The following is a 16,937-nucleotide window of genomic DNA, read 5'->3' on the forward strand; positions in this document are numbered from 1 at the left end:
CAGCGGCAGCGGCGAGCACCCTGCGCCCCGCGTCCCCGGGGCGACCGCCGGCGCCACCCCCACCCGCTCACGGCCGGCCCGCGGCGACCAAACCCCCGCCGCGACTACTCCGGACCCGCCCGCGGAGTTTGCCCGCCGGGGAGGGAGGCCGCGCGGCGGAACGCGCTCCTGCTCTTTTCTCCACCGCCTCGCGGATGTCGCCCCCCGGGTCGTGAGAGAACTTTGCGGCGGGCTGGAGCGCCCTGTGCCAAGAGGCGGACGAAGGGAAGGAAAGAAAGAGGGCCCAGGCCGGGGCTCGGAGCGAGAGTCCGGAGCGCCCGGGCCGGCCGGGTGGGGCGAGCGCGCGCGGGGCGCGGCGCCCGGATGCGCCCGGGGCTCGAGGAGCAGCGGGCGGCTGCCGCTCTGCCCGCCGCGGAGTAGCCCCGCCGGGCCCGGAGGGTTCGTGCGACCGCGGAGTCCGCCGAGTGCCGCTGGCTCGGGGCGTGCCGAGCCGCCTCCCGGCGCGCCCTCCGCACTTTCCCCGCCTCGGCGTCCTCCCGCGCTCCTGCTCCTCCGCCGGGGCTGAGGCCGCGGGGCGCCAGGCGCGGACCCTCCGCCGCCCGCCGCCCGCCGCCCGCCGCGGCCCGGGCCGTGCGCCTCGCCGCCTCCCGCAGCCCACGAGCGCCCGGTGACCCGAACGTCGCCAGGTTTGTGGGTGTGGGGTTAGCCGGGGGCGCCGGGCCACCTGCGCCTCGCCCGCGGCCGTGGCCGCGGGGAAAACCCGGAGAGGAGGCGGAGCGGGAGAAGAGCGAAGGAAGGCAGCCCGCCTGGATCTGTTTGCCCGGGACGGGTGCCGCGCACCGGGATCGCCGAGGGGAGCGCGGCCGGAGTCGCCGCCCCCCGCGTCCCCGCCGAGGCAGCGGAGGCCCACGGGCCGGATCGCAGCCCCCGCGCCCTCTTCTCGGGCGCCGGCGTCACCGGCCCGGGTGCCCCGCGATGTGGCCCTGAGCGAGGGAGCCCGCAGCGGCGGGAGCAGGAGCGGCCGGGGCGCCCCGCCGAGCGCGCCTGCGTGCGTGGCCCGCGCGCTCCCCGCGCCCCGGGTTTCGCCCGGCTTCTCGGCTTAATTTTCCTCGGCGGGATTAAAGTTGGAAATTGAGCGGAGAATTGAGTTGCCCGGAAACAGAGCTGCGGCCGCCGCCAGAGCGATGTTCCCGCAGAGCCGGCACCCGGTGAGGCGCGGCGGGGTACGGGGGGGGGGGGGGGGGGGGGCGCGGGGGGGGGGCGGGGCGGGGAGGGGATAGACGCTCGCCCCGCGCGGCAGGGGACGGGTCTCTGTTAAATTCGGGAGGACCACCCTCCCCCCCGCCCCGCGCAAGCCTCTGGGGGTGCAAGGCTGGGGGGGTCTCGGAGCCTCCCTCCTGCGCTGGGGAGGGAGCTGAAACTCCATTTTCTCCTCTGCTCTTGCCCCCCCCCCCCCCGAGTTGATGTCTAGACGGGGCGGGCGGGGGCTCCCGGGGGCGCTGGGGTTCTTTCCCGGAGCGATTTCTCCGTCCACCCCACCCCCTTGCCGAGACGGGTAGGACGCCCCCCCCTTTGTTTCTCGTCTCGCCTATTTACATGTCAATGCGGCCCCCGCTCCGGCGCGCCCGGAGGTGGCCCCGCGTCTCTGGGAACGCGGAGCGTTAGGCTGTTGTTTTTCTTCTCTGGTCCCCGGGGTCATTATCGCCCCCGTGGGGAGGGGGCGGGGGCAACGACGACGATTTGGCCTGGTTTTCCCCGGCCGCCGGGAGCCCCGTCCCTACAGCCTGTGACCCGGGCGCACGCACCGAGCACCGAGGAGGCTCCAGGCCGGGCGAGGGTCCGCTTTCTCCTTCCATCAAGCGCAGAGCAAACTCGAGTTCAGGGCTCGGTTTTCCGCCACTTCTAACTTTATTTTTTGTTTACGTCCCGCCCACTTGTGCTTCCTCTGCCTTCATTGTTTGTCTGTCTCCCCGCATCCCTGTGCCTCGATTCCCCTCGGCGGCCGCCCCCAGACGCCGCACCAGGCTGCAGGCCAGCCCTTCAAGTTCACTATCCCGGAGTCCCTGGACCGGATTAAAGAGGAATTCCAGTTCCTGCAGGCGCAGTACCACAGGTGCGTGTCCGGCCAGGACAGGCGGGCGGGCGAGCGGTAGCCCCGGGGGCAGCCCCGGCACCTCCTCGCCCAGCCGGGGGCGGCGGCGGCTGTACTTAGTCCTCGCGTCCAGGCGGTGGCGTGTGGAGTCGCAGTTAAGACCTGTCATTCATGTTACCCTGTTTCCAGGTTATTCCTGGGCCGTCTCTCCTCTAATCTCCTCCTACTACCATTGTTTCCCTTTTGCCGGTTTGCTGCTGTTACAGGGAGCCTTTTTTTTTTTTTTTTTTTGAGTATTTAGGAGTTGCATGAGAACCGTCAATATTTGCACTTCGTTTATTTATTTTGCAACAGGCTGAGCTGAAACCTTGGTTCAATCGATGCTCCAACCCTGGAGTGCAGGTTTAGGGAGGCAGAGCCAGTGTTGAAATCGCTCTTTGCCATACCAGGGGATTGTGTTGTCTGAGACAAAGTCCATCATGGGAGACCAGGTGCTGTTAGCTGTGCCCATCACTGGTGATGGGGGGGGGAGGGGGGGCGTTAGGTGCAGGAGGAAGCTCCCCTGCCTGGCGTCGTCATTTTGGAGTGGTTTGGGAAGGACAGGGGACCGCAGTCTCATTTATATAAATCCTGGCTTAGTCTCTTCACCTAACTGAGACCTACTTCAAAAGGTTTATAAGTGAAAAGTGATTGTAAAGCGCCCTGTCCATAGTGGATTTTCCAGAACTGTTAGTTTCTTTCCCATGTTCCAGTGAAGTCTTAGCTGATTAGAGCTAAGAAATAACTCTGTAATGACAGCCCTTATTTTGGTCATGCTTGAGAAAAAGTGCACAGATGCTTGGGTGTGAATTTTCTTATTTTGTCAGAGGCTTTTCTGATTGTTGACCTTTTGTCTGCTTGAAGATAATAATCTCTGGAACTTGAGGCATACCTGCTCACACTGTGTTTACCAAGCCGGGAGTAGCTACTTAACATATTTTGGCAGGGATTTAAAAACAAGATTTCAAAAGGGACCAACAATTGTAGAAGTAACTCTAGAGTATAGTTTTTAAATTTGGAGACTGTTTGAGTTGGCATAGATGGGACAGCCTGTGTCTGATGCTGAAAATTGTGCAAAGGCCAGATTTTGGTGGAATCCAGAGGAGCAAACTGGTCCAGGGAAGTAGGAGTGAACAGATGAACAGGAGGAGGATTTGGTCTTCTGAGTAGATCAGGGCTTTTGACAGATTTTTCATTCTTGGCATCTGACCAGGTATGCATCAAGAAGAAAAATAATAGTAGCTGAGTGGAGACGCTGTACTGTTCACCTTATTCCCTTTCCCTATTAAATGCAAGGACAAAGCTTTTGCATGTTTACCTAGATAGTTTATGGCTTTTCCAAATTGGTCTGTGTTTTTACTTGAAGTGCAAATATGTGAGGCAGATGTTAAAACAAGTGACATAATGTTTACATTAAGTTGCCTGTTTTGTTTTTGTAGCCTTAAATTGGAATGTGAGAAACTGGCAAGTGAAAAGACAGAAATGCAGAGGCACTATGTGATGGTAGGTATCAGAGATTAGACTTCTTTCTTTTGCATGTAAGATTAGCAAATACGTGTTCCTAGCATTGCAAAACATGAATTAATGAAATGCTTGATTTTTTTTTTCTTTTTGCAGTATTATGAAATGTCATATGGATTAAACATAGAAATGCATAAACAGGTAAGCTCTATTGAAATCTCGAGTTGAAATGAGAAATCAGTCATTATGATTCTATAAAACTGGCTGTGTCCTCAGTGGTCGGAGGGGGGGGGGGGGGGGGGAATTTGTATGCCCTTAGTTTCTTTCCCTTCCTGTGAATTGGTGGTAGTGTTTTGCAGCAAGAGTTGCTTCTTGACAATTACAGAATCTGTAAGTGACTAGGTGAGAGGTGCTTTGGAAATGTGACCCAACCTGTCTATAGGCTGATAGAAATTGAGTCTCTGAGTTGGCTTTTCTACCTGGATAGATTTATTCTCTGCTTGAAAGATCTGGATATCCCATAGAGTTCTGAAATTCAGAGTAACTTAACGTTTTTTTGCCGGTTGGAACAGCAGTGTGGTCCTGCGGGTGGAGGGGAAAGAAGGATATTCAGGAGTTTCTTAAGCAGGTTAAACATTGTATATGACTAACTGTGGGGTTCTCGTCTTGCTTCGGGGTTGCATAAAGTGACATTCAAGATTAGTGGCTTATTAGCAAACATCTTTTTGAAAACTTTCTCAATTGATGCAGATTTGGAGGTGAAAAAGCATTCTTTTATGGCCACAGCATATGTTGGGAGTCGCTTCAGTCCTAGTGGTTTTAAAAGCATGAAAAGATTAGTGACTGGAAAGCTCTAGCTATGACTATGAGTTTGCAAGTTCCCATAAAATTCACACTTATGGCTACTATAATGGTGTATAAAAAGAGTATTGAGCTGGAACAAGGCACTAAGGACCTCATAAGAGAAGAAAAGCTAAATGATTGCTCAGCCCAAAGGACCCTCGATTGAGTAGTCATTGTCTGCCAAAGAAAGCATTAATGGCAGGGTGTAAGTATTCTGGAGATATGCTGACATTCACTTTTTCATCAAGACGCTGGTACAATAAGTCTTTTAGAAATCGATTGCCTCTTAAAAAATTATCATCAGATGAAGTTGCACAGTTGGACACATTTCAAAGTGCAACAATACAATTCTTACTTGATGTATATGTGCTATTTCATCTCAAACCCTTGTTTCATTAAATTAAAGAGCATGGCTGACCGGCTGGGGCACAGTGGAGAAATTGATTAGTTCAGCCTTCAGATCTTCCTTATATTCAAAGACTTTCATTAAGCAAGTGTGTTTCAGAGTTGAATTCTGCTTTTGTAACTCCACACTCTTTGATTTTTAATTCATCATAGATTTCATAATGTTAAGTCGTGTACATTAGATCTATTCTCAGATATGTGTTTGGAAAGGGATAGTTAGGTTCAGGGCCTTTCTTTAATAATATAATTGGGCCTTTAAAAATGCTGATTTTATTCTGATTTGCAAAATTGGTAGCCTAGATTATGTTGGGCTTGTGCCTTTGTTTTTTGTGTGTTTGAATGGCAAGTGCCTGATTGAGGCGGTTGTAACTTGTTGATAGTAATTGGGCAAGAAGATCTATGGTCATTTAAATGAATTATGCAAATAAGCTGGGTGAAGGAGTTGTAACCTGCCACTTTTTTTTTTTTTTTTTTAAGTTACCCCAAAGGCATACTTTTTCTAATCACAATTCTAGAAAGGGTAAACAGGAGACCAAGCTTTTTCTTAAACTCATAAACTCAAAGGATTTAATAACTTCACCAACTCTTTTACAAGGAAACACTACCTCTGGATGATGCTGTATGCTGATGCAGGATTTATTGGGGAGGTAGAGGAAGTGTGTAATTCTGCCGGTTCCTGAAGGTTACATGGTTACATGACCTCTTTTTTATCGAGTAGGAAAAAGGAAGAAGGGGCGAAGAGGGTCAGGAGCCCCATGGTGTGAAAATAGGTTTCTAATGAGTTTCTATACACTATTGGGCATCTGTGGGTAATATTGTCCATCCGTGAGCCACTATGCATTAATAATATGCTGCGTATAATTGGCTCAGTAATTTGAAAAATGTGAAAAGCTGAGAGATGCCATGTTCTTCATAGTAGGGTATTAAGCCTCTTGAAATTTAGTTTATATTGTAAATGCTGACAGACCCGTAACTAGAGTGGTGTGCAAAGCAGTGCTGTAATTCAGTTTAAAGTGGCCTTACATTTGAAAAACATCCTTCTGAATGTCACACATTAATAATAAGTTCTGAGGAGGCATTTGGTGCAGCTAGTAATCATAATTCTTATTAAAACTGGTGACGTCTGGCCCCCAGGGTGTAGCCAGGCTCAAATTGATGCTTTTTGCCGCCTGATCACCAGCATGGCCTAAGTGCTCATTATATTGTAGAGAGGGCCTTTGGAGCTCTCATTAGATTTGACAGGAATTCTCTCTGGGGGGAAACTGGGCATTAGTGAGACTCCTGACAGGCTGAAATTAGTCCTGCTTTATGGCTTATAACCAAATGCTAGCAAGGCATCATCAGGGGACACAAAAAATTGTCATTTCTGACAACATCTTTGTTACTGAAAAAAATGCAGCGATGGGGAAACTTTCCACGGAGAGAGCTTTAATGTTGTTAAGATTTGTCTGCAGTGTGACGACCGCTCTCTCCACCTTTCAGCGGGTTTGTCTAAGAAGTGAGTTTTAGAGATTTCAGTGTCAAATCTCACCACCAACTTTCCCGTCTGGAAGTTTTAAAGTGGAAGCGTGTCCAAATGGAGAATGGTATAATTGTGGTTTCCTTACTTGGGTTGGTGCCCACAGTCCATGTTTATGTTGTGTCAACACTTCCTGATAAGCCTTTCCCTCACTTTCTCTGCTCCCGTATGTGGCTGGTTACTGAAAAGTCAGTGCACGAGGGATGGTAATGGGCACTTAATTTTTTTGCTGTGGCATTTAGACAGTTGTTTTTTGTTGTCGTTATTTTGAGGAGTGCCTGGGTAGCTCAGTCTGTTAGGAGTCCGACTCTTTGATTTTGGCTCGTGCGGTGATCTCAGGATCCTGGGATCTTAGCTCCTGTCTGGCTCCTTGCTCAGTGGGGAGTCGACTTGAGATCCTCTCTCCCTCTCTGTGTACACACACTCTGTCTCTCTCTCTCTCAAAATAAATAACATCTTAAAAAGAAAAAAAAATACAGGTTTTGTTTTTTGAGTCTTTTATAGATCTCTGCCTACCCATCTCTCTCCAGGTAGATTGTAAACTCTGGGTATTTATCCAGAAGAGGTGGAGACATCTCATAAAACGTTAAGGCAGTTCTATGCCCCCAAAGCATTAGGGTACATTACAAAACAGCGGGTGAACGTGAGTCTAGTTGTTTTGAGGGCTGTGCCTGGTGTGTTTGGCAGTGCGATCTTTCAGGTTTTGTTTTCTGTCCTGTGGTGTGGTATGACCTCATTTGGTGTTTTTGGAACAAGATGCACTGTAAATACATACATAAGCCTTATTTATTCCACTTGTGGATCTTTTTACAGGATGCTGATGAGGCCATGCCATAAGTTGTCTTAGTGGCGTGAATTTGTACAGCACTTAACAGTTTTCAGAAGTGATTTGCCTCATCCTGTGTGGTTGATTGGGTAGGTGTTTTGCCCTGCCTGCAGCTGTGGGCATGTGTTCGGAGTCTGGTATTTGTCAGGGTCAAGTTTCTGTTGAAGCTGGTCACCTGGTTCCCTAGAATTCAGTCCTGCTTTCCTTGATCGACCCCTTCCCCCCGTTGCATTGGAGGATGAGGCCACACCTGTGGCCTGCGTGTGGTGACCCAGTGCCCCTGGCTGCATGTCTCTCCTGTTCTTGCTCTTTGTGCTGAAAACTTCATGTCATGATACACAGTCACATCAGGACCTGGTGCATTCTAAGAGTTCCTGAAAATCAGCAGTAGTGACTGGTCTGCAGAGGTCACAGCCATGGGTAAGGTAGAAAGTTGTAGCCAACCGAGCACTACTGTCTGCAGGTTAAAATATGTCTAAGAACAAAAGAAAATTCGAAACTGTTGTCAGGACTCCTGGTTGAGGCCCAGTGCACAGTGAGTGTGATCACTTTGTCTCTCTGTGCCTCTATTCTTCTGAAGAGCAGGCAGAGTGAGCACTCGGGGCTCTCCAGGGCGGCCAAGAATTTAAAAATAAATGAAAGGACTGGCTCTGGAAGGAAAGAGGGATTCTGCAGTGTGGTTGTGGGGCGGGGAAGGAGAGGAGAAAGAGAAACAGATGAGAGCTTAACATAACCAAGCACCATGTGATGTTTCTGCCAGCGCCGTGTCTCAGACCACGTAAATTTCGGAGTGAAACCGCTTTCACGCTTTTGATGTGTGCTTTAAAGTTTCTCTTAAAAAATAAATTGTCCTCTGGTAGTGTTTTAAAAGTGCTTAGGTGGAACTGTTAGGAGTTCACCTGCAGGTTAATCCCTTAGATGTGACTCTTGCTATTTGTCTGCAAGTGTTACCTTTCTTCCTGCTTTATAACCATGTGTGTTTTCTGTCTACCATTTCTCACTTTGAGATTTTTTTTTTCCTGAGTCTACGTCTCAGAATGGGAAAAGACTCGCTGTAGTACTTGCAGTTACAGCTAAGCTCTACCAGGTGTTAATTACCTTGTAATACAAAGGGAGTCACTGTAATCAAGAGTGGAGTGGTCCCCAACTTCATGTCCTTAGTGAGGCCTGCCCTTCACAAGCTTCAGTGAAGAGAGAGAAAGCTCCCTGTGTATTTGGAACACAGATTCTGAGGCACAAGATTAGCCTTTGGTTTTTATCAGCCAGCAGGGCGAATCCTCCCAACTTTGTGTCACTCTGCCTGACCCCTTCAACAGTTGGCTAGTTCATGGTTTCTATCCAGAGCCTAGACTAGGATGAGGTAAGGGATGCACTTGCCCTGGGGCACAGAATTTAAGGAAGGGGTCAAAAAACATAGTCATTAAGATTTTTAAAAATATTTTTAAATTCAAAATTCATGCCAAAAAACTCTGAGGAATGAAATATGTGATCTTAAGGATGGGCCTTGGTATAAAATACAGTTCCATCGGGATGGGTCCCGATTTAGGGGACTTTGGGGACTGGATGAGTCATTGACTAGTTGTCTGGGCCTCAGTTTCCTTCTCTGCAAAATAAGTGATTAGACTAGGCAAGTTCTCAGAATGACTCCTCTTAGGAGAGGAGAGTTGTCCCTCCAGACCGCACCCCTGCCAGAGTTGAAAACCTGGTGCCCTGTGTCAGTTGAGGAGAGTCTTTGGCCAGAGAGCTTAAGATACTCCTTCAAATAGTGTTTATTAAGAAATGCAGAAAGAATCTGTTCCTTTAGCAAATATTTAAGTAAATCATCTTGTGTGGTAGTTAAACTAACGATATATTCAGTTACTGGCTCATGGAACCATTTTAGGTTTCCATAGATGTGAGTGTTTGCTCTTCTATTATTAAATATTTGTGGTCTTCAGGAGTGGATTACATTGGAGGAAACTAAGAAACTGGGCTTCTCAAAGGCTTTGATTGGCTCAATTGTCAGCTCCCTGCCCCCCCATCCCTGTTGACTTACTGTTAGTTCAGAATTTGAAAAACAGATTTTCAGAACTAGTACTTTCAATGTCGAATATTTGGTCTGATAGTTTTAAATTAAATTTTAGGCAGCTGTTTTCATAAGTAGGCTTATTTGACAAGAGTAGGCATTTATAGATTGAGAACAGTCCTCACCAATGGGATTGGTGAGTTTTGTATTATGAAATGTGCCATAGAAATGTGTCTTTGACTGTGATTTGGTGTTTTAAATTAGAGCACGTGTGTGTGTGTGTGTGTGTGTGTGTATGTATGTATGAGAGAGAGAGAGAGAAGGCATGGGCACTAAGGTGTGGCAGATAGAGGGCAAGGTGAAGGTCATTTTGGGTATAAGATGAAAACTAAGAGGAAAAACCAAACTCCGAGAATTCCATCCATTGAACTTATTTTTCTATCTGCCAGATGGAGAAAAGCTGTAGGGTGTGGTGTGTTTATAGCCCTATGTACGTTGAAGAGGTATAGTCACATATATTATTTCCAGTGTATTGGTAGATACGTACTGGATTTTCACTTGACTAAGTAGAACCAGTTTTTGAGAATGAATCTGTATTTGAACTTGCACGTCCAAATCATGCTGTTTGTGGAACTGCTCAGTTAACTGCAGTACTGTACTGGGTTTGATACTGCGGGTGCCATTCCTGGTCTAACTAGATTGTTAGTTAGCCCCTGGTATTTTGTGCATCCTGTCCTTGAAAAACTTGAAAATATACCACCAGACGCGTTCGCTTACAAATTTATGAGTTATAAAAGCGTATAAAAGTATTAACACATTGTATATGTTTGTCATAAATGGAAATCATAAGCAGAGGGATCAAAATAAAAATTGGTGTGTCCTCTGCGGTCACTTGGGTCCATGTGCTCTACTGTAGAGACCAGCAGCCTCCATCCAGACGCTCCAAACTCCAGCCCCAGAATGGGAGCATCTTTAAAGTGGTGAATGCAAACTTTCAGGGCTGGGTCTTCAGGTATGTTGGTGTGTCTGTTCTTTCTAATTTTGACTTCCCGCTTTTGTCAGGGCGTCTGTGTCCATCACTCACAGCCTCGTGTGTCTGCCCCCAATTACTGTCCCTACTAGTCTTGGTCACTTCTGTCCTCCTTCCACCAGGCCCTTTAATCCAGCCAGTGGGTCTCCTCTTCCTGCCTAAAATATGTTATGTATTTTTCTGTTTTGTTTAGAAAAAGTCCAGGTCGTCTTGTCAAGCTTCACAGGCCTTCCTCAGTATACTTCAAGGTCAAGTTCAAATAACAACACTCCCTGTTTACCTTAGGTCTTCTGTGTCCTCTGCTCCAGGAGCCTGTCACGTCACTGAGTTTTGTTCCGATTTCTGTAATCATGTTTTTTCGCATGTGTCTTGTTACTCTCACTAGGCTATGGTCTGCTCAAAGCTTGCATTTGAGACTTACTCCAACTGCTTCCCAATGAGTTAGCCAAAGTGGGCACTTGTTAGATAGCATTTCATGTGCTGCTTAAGAGAGTGGTGGTTGGGGATGCCTGGGTGGCTCAGCGGTTGAGTGTCTGCCTTTGGCTCAGGGCGTGATTCTGGGGTCCGGGATCGAGTCCCTCATGGGGCACCCTGTGGGGAGCCTGCTTCTCCCTCTCCTCATGTCTCTGCTTCCCTCCGTGTGTCTCTCATGAATAAATAAATAAAATCTTAAAAAAAAATAAAAGAGAGAGAGGGTGGTATTTGTTAATCATTTTGGATCCTGGACCCATCTGAAAATCAGGTGGAAGTTGCTTGGCAAATAAATTCCACACGTCTTTACACGCAAGATAGCCTTACCCAACAGTTTTGGCCATTTATCATAAGATCCTTCAGTAAATCCATGGAATCCAGATTAAAAACTTGAGCTCAGAGTACCAGGCTGGATTCTGAGGCTGACGTGAAGAATGAAATGTTTGATTTTGCTAGATGTTTTACAGGACTTCAGGTCTCATATAACCACTTCTGCTTGGTTTTTCTTTGGGACCAGTGATTTATAGACAATATCCATGGAGGCTTCTTCATGGGGAGTTTAATTACAGTGGTATATTTGGGTTTGTACTGAAGAGAGAGCGAAAACAGAAGTGGTGTGTTGCCAAGGCCTGGATTTCTGTGCAAGCAGCGTGTGTGCATGCATCATTGGCCCTAGGGTCCCTGTTGGTCTCCTTAGGACCACTGCAGCCCCTAAACAGAATTATGGATAAGTAGCTCATAATGTGTTAAGTATAAAGACATTTAACTTGACTTAGTTGCCAGATTTCTTAATGACTAATATCATCCCTCTTGATTATTTACTTTTGGTCTTTACATACCTCTTTGCCCCACCAAACATTTTATCGTGAAGAATTTCAAATACACGGAAAAGGAGAAGGAAATAAACAGTGAACGCCCACACTGTTCTCACCTGTGTGATCCCAGGATTTGCCTGTCACATACCTTACAAAGAGCTTTTGCTGACCTCCCCCCAGTAAATAAGTGAAAGAGTAATTCTGGAAAACTTGGGTTTGTTGGAGGGCCGGACCTTTTCTTAGCTACCAACCCCATTTTAGACTGAGAGGTGAAGGAGGGCTTTTCTCCAAGTACATTTTAAGAATTCCATCTCAACAGGTGTTTACAACATTTTAGCGCACTTTCCTCTTAGACTTGCCCTTTGTGTTGCGACATGGTTGTATTATGTGGTGTTAGGGCGCTTTCTTTTTCAGCTGTCACCTGGAAGCAGAGATTTGTACTTAAACAAAAAAGCCAGACTATCCTCCCCTCACCCCCCAGCCTTTCCTATTTTTTGGTCCTTCAGAAAGGACCTTTAAGATGCCATCAGCATATTCTCTGGGGAGGGAATAGTTTCCATGTTGTTAGGTAGGAAACTGGGAAGAAATGGTGCTAAAGGACTCCGATTTTGAACTTTGGATGGATGGAAACTGTCCTTTTAGGGAGTTTGCATTGGCCTCAGAGCCCATGGATGGTGCAAGGATGTGAAGTGCCAGAAAACAAAACCTCTTTGAGGACCCCAGTGTGAGGAGGAGGCTCTCGAGGCCAGGCCCTCCAGAAGCAACAGCCTTTGTCTCTCCTGGGCGCCCTCTTGATGCCTTGAGCAAACAGCCGGTCAGAGCCTCTTACAAGTAAGGTGACCAGCCAGTGTATTGACACACAGAGACACAATAGAAAACTGCATTAGGAGGTGAGCCGTTGGGATTTGCAGTAAATATATTACAGAACACAAGTGACTTGCCGATACTGCTTGTTTAGCAGTTTGCAAGGGCAATGGCAGTATGGATTTTTGAATTAGAAGGGAAGGGCTGTTCTTTCTCTGTGCGGGAACATCTAGTTGATGGCTGGGGAGAAAATTGATTTAGAGAACAAAATGCAGCCGCCTTTATTTGTGCCATTTGAAAGGCTTCTATGGATTAGTGAGTGAAAATAAAAAGGTCGCATTCGGTTTAGGAAAGGAGGTCTTAACATTGATCTGCATCTTGGTCTGGAATGGAGAGAATAAAGGATGGACCACTGGGATGGAGGAAGGGTACCCTGTCTCCGAGCAGCCTGCAGCTACAAGTCTCCACTGGTTCCCCAGTGTCCCTGTTGTCTTTTTCAAAAGTCAGCTTCTTGGGCTGATTATTGTAGCGTAAGCTGATATGGGGCATCTGAGTGAGCAGTCATGGCTCCCATCCATTGAGTGCCCCTGTGCCCTATAGAACCTGTCTATAAATCCTTCCAGCCTCCTTTTGTGTAGATACTAATTATTTCTCCTTGCTAAAGCGAAAACAGCCTGGTAGGTTAGGATGGCAATAGAGGGTAGTTATCTAGAGTAAGTGAGTTTCTTACGCAGGAGTGTTTACATTGGTGCCTGGCACTTGGGCACCCTGAGGGAAGGATACTTTGTTCTTGAAATTGATTACCTAGATATATTATCGGTCCCTTTAAAACTGTCCCCTGCTCTTGGAATTCTAGGCCATGCTGCCATCTTGTTTTTCCAAGCCCAGCAGCTTCCTTCCTCCTTGCATTATTCACTTCTCGTTATTTCCCTTCAATTACAAAGGTTTGTATTTGTTTCCTTCTAAGCTCTGAAGCATTTGTCTTTAGGCTTCAGAGGAAACTTTTTTTTTTTTTTAAATCACCTATTGGCAGCCTCTGTTGTCCAAGGAATCTAGAAGAATTAAAAATGCTTTATTTAGGCCAAACAGCACAATGTGCCCTTGGAAGGCAACAGCCTTAAGTAGTTAATACGACTACCAGTGGGAACAGAGTTCCGTTGAGTTCTTTCATTTAAGGGGATGGAGAAGCAACAAAGAGGATTTGATTCGTTTTGTGGAAGTGAGTTTGGGAGAATAAAGGATGATAGGTGCGTGCTTGCTTATTTATTTATTTATGCAATGTAGAAAATCCAACTCTTAGTTGGAAGACAGGCTTTGTCATCCTGAAAAAAAGGAGGTGAGAATTATCAAGTGAAGTTGTTGTTTGGTTAGAGAAGGAAAAAGTCCCCAGCCTTGGTAAGGTAGACGTACAGACCGTTTTCTTTTAGCTGTGGAAACTTGTAAGATGTTAGGCAGAAGTTTGAGTAGATACTTGTGTTACGTTCTCCACGGGCTTGAGATCATTGTAGACTGGCACAGTCCACAGCTGCCACTTATGTGCTAGTACATGGGGAAGCAGGAAAAAAAAATGCAAGGGGAGAAAGGCAGGGGCATTGGGATTAGATACAGTGGAAGTCTAGGTTTTCGGCTCTTACTGCCATGCACGATGGCATAGATGCCGTAGAAACTTCTTGGATGTCATTGTAAGTGTTTGGGGTAGAAGAGAGCACAGTTCAGATTGTGCCAGTACCTGCCCTCACACTTGCTTTAAAGGCTCGGCAGCCTGCTGACATCTGTGTGCTGAGAAGCCCTACGTTGCTATCTCTCTGTGTTGAGCTTGAGAAGGGGTCCTGAAGTCCTGAGTATCTATCTGCAGGGGAAGCACGAGGTTCTCGACAACCCACTTAGCCTGCCAGTTGGCCCAGGTTCTGGAGCCTTTTACATTTGTGAGCCGCTGGCTCTTCTACAGTGCCTGGGCTGTGAGCTCCCACTTGCAAAGCCAGTCTCCTTGCACAGCTACCAAGACAACTGGAATTGGACCACTGAAATGTATCCAACTTCTGTACTTTTTAGCTGACCAAAGGCCAGAAGCATACCACTAACTCTAGAGGGAAATTGCTGACTTTTGGATCTCATGAGAAATCTGTATTCCATAACTGACTTACCCTAGATGTGCTATTCGTGCATTAAATAAAGTACAAAGAGGTGTCACACATTTTGGCTATGTGGCTTTCTCTAAGGGTACAGAGATTTTTAAACTAGTTGTTGAATCTGCATCCATTCTTATTTCTTGACTAATGCGTCAGGTATGGCTTCCCCACCTAAAGAGCCCAGACAGATCAATGTCAGTGCTCTAGTATCATCTTGTGTAGCCACTGCTTTGGTCGTTATTTTATCATATGTTTGAATACCCTCAAAAGCTGTGATTTTTAATTTTCTTTTCCTGATTAGTTTGTAGCATCACTCTTGTTGATTTTCCTCAAAGTATTTAAATTGCTCAGGGTTTGTATGGAATGATTACCAATTGTTCCTTCTCAAATTAAAACAGTATAAAAGGGAAGGAGCTTTTGAGTAGACTTTGCACTGTGAGAATATTGGTATTGACACCATTTATAATTTGGAGTACAGTTTGAAGACCAGATTCTACTGTTTGTCGCATACTGGTTAATATGGCTGTAAAGAGGAGATGAATGTGGCTACTTTTCCAAGTCTATTACTCAGGAGGACTGTAAATTTGATTGGCTGTTACAATTCTAGCAGAATCATTCGATTTGAGAGCAATAGAAAGATAAGATATCCAATTACCCAAATGATTTGCAGGGTTAGCCAACGTTGTCATGGAGACACGAGTTGGAACAAATTAAATTTTAAGCAATAAAATAATCTTAAAGCCCGTCTGGGAACAAGAAAATTTGGCAGTGGCACTTACCTGAATTGAATCTTAGCTTGACACGATGTTGTTTGACATTGATATACTGTGGGGGCCTAAACTTATATATGGTGCAGCATTACCTTAAAAAGGTAGCTCGGCCAAACCAGTGAAGGGGAGTATTAGTATAAAGTCAGGATATTAACATTTATTCCATGGCTTAATTGATAATTAGGCTCTGGGTTCCCAGGAATATTTTGTATCTAAGGATTGAAATGCCTTAATAATGATTAAGCAGCATTAATTGGACACTTGGAAAAAAAATTATTTCGTAGCAGCATGCAGTTTCTGGAACCGCCGCTGTTCCCCTGTGTGTGTGTGTGTGTGTGTGTGTGTGTGTGCACGCGCGCTAGCAGATGTAATAGAAATCGTGTGGCTGTCTTTTGGTGGGGGGTGGAGGTGTAAGTATGCATATATTTGCATGTACAAACACGGAGATTTTGGCACATGCCCCTGCACTGCAGATAATTCTCTGTATTCGTTAAAATTTCTGCTTTGCAGTACTGCTTGCAGACTGGAAAATTGCGTTCCAAACTTGAGCCCATGGCCTAAAACCCGAGTAAGTGTCGGTCTGGGGCTTAGAAGGTTATTTCCCCTTATTAATGTATTGTTTAACTGGTTCCTGGCTTGTGCCGCGGATTTGGAAACAGCCGAGTGGCCCAGAAGGAGGGAGGGGAGGGCCTTTTATCCACATGCCTATTAGACAGATGGAGATGAAAATTGGTCTGAGGTCAGGCCATTTGCAGCGTTCTCGAAGCCTTCGATTTTCCTCTCATCCTCACCACAGATCATCTCAAATGATTCAGTAATGACCAAAAGTGCAACATTGACCTTTATTCCCTGGTGGATTACTGTGTTTCACAGTCCAAATGGCAGGAAGTCTATTCTCTTCTTCCAGAAGGAGCTCAGCATTATCGAGCCAGCCCAGCCCTGTGGGAACCAGTATAACAGAATATGGGGTTCAGTTTGGTTTCTGCTGCTCTGGGAAATGAGAATTGACATGTCCCAAACCCACATAATTAATGAAAGGGTATCTGGGATGCTTTCTGAAAACACACAGGAGCACATGAATTGATTTGCCCACTTGTAAAAGAACTGGCGAGTTACAGGAGCAGTAACTTCTGGGGACCCATGGCTTATGACTTGCCCTCACATTCATGGCCCTATTTGTTCCCCCTTTATATAATGTTTCCCCCAGTGTAGCTTAGCACAGTGACCTTGTAACATTGGATCACTTTCAAGTTCTAAGTTGGCATGTCTGGGTAGAAGGAGACTTCGGGCTTTTCTTTGACATGCTTTTAATTATATATATCTTAGGTCAATCCATGGAACCCTGAATAAATGATCTCTTATGCAAGACACTTTTTTTTTTCTTTATCCCCTGAAAGGAGCTTAGTTGTTATCTTGAAAATAGGTAATTATTTTTCTGTCACTTCAATTTCTCTGTGGATTGTATTGTGATGCAATGATCAGGGATTTTTTTTTTTTTTGAGTTTTTTAGTAATTTAATTTGTATTTAAAATGATATTCCTGTTTGCCTCCACCTGCATAGCTGAGTAAATAGTCTGTGAATCTTTAATACACCAGTGAAGTCTGTCATCTAGAATCCTTGTACTTACCGTCTTCTAAATATTTAAAAGCTTTTGCAAAAGGAGGATGCGTTGAAAATTTTCGCCAGCATCCCACATTTCATTTTAATCATGATCTAAGATGCTTTCA

At 46.3% G+C, this 16,937-nt stretch overlaps 1 protein-coding gene across 6 annotated transcripts in view; it reads left to right on the plus strand.

The window, feature by feature from the left end:
• Positions 1–956: 956 nt before the first annotated feature.
• The window catches only part of TLE1 (TLE family member 1, transcriptional corepressor), an 85,973-nt gene continuing 69,992 nt past the window's right edge, over positions 957–16,937 (plus strand). For 5 of the 6 annotated variants that reach the window (XM_038527009.1, XM_038527010.1, XM_038527011.1 and 2 more), the window contains exons 1-4: positions 957–1,208; positions 2,013–2,113; positions 3,571–3,634; positions 3,749–3,793. In XM_038527009.1, coding sequence (XP_038382937.1) covers positions 1,185–1,208; positions 2,013–2,113; positions 3,571–3,634; positions 3,749–3,793 — 234 coding nt within the window. In that variant the 5' untranslated portion in view covers positions 957–1,184. Of the gene's footprint in view, positions 1,209–2,012; positions 2,114–3,570; positions 3,635–3,748; positions 3,794–10,106; positions 10,203–16,937 lie in introns of those variants that run through there. The other variant, XM_038527014.1, reaches the window with a different exon arrangement.

Source organism: Canis lupus, chromosome 1 (genome assembly GCF_011100685.1).
Source record: "Canis lupus familiaris isolate Mischka breed German Shepherd chromosome 1, alternate assembly UU_Cfam_GSD_1.0, whole genome shotgun sequence".
Classification (NCBI taxonomy): Eukaryota; Metazoa; Chordata; class Mammalia; order Carnivora; family Canidae; genus Canis; species Canis lupus.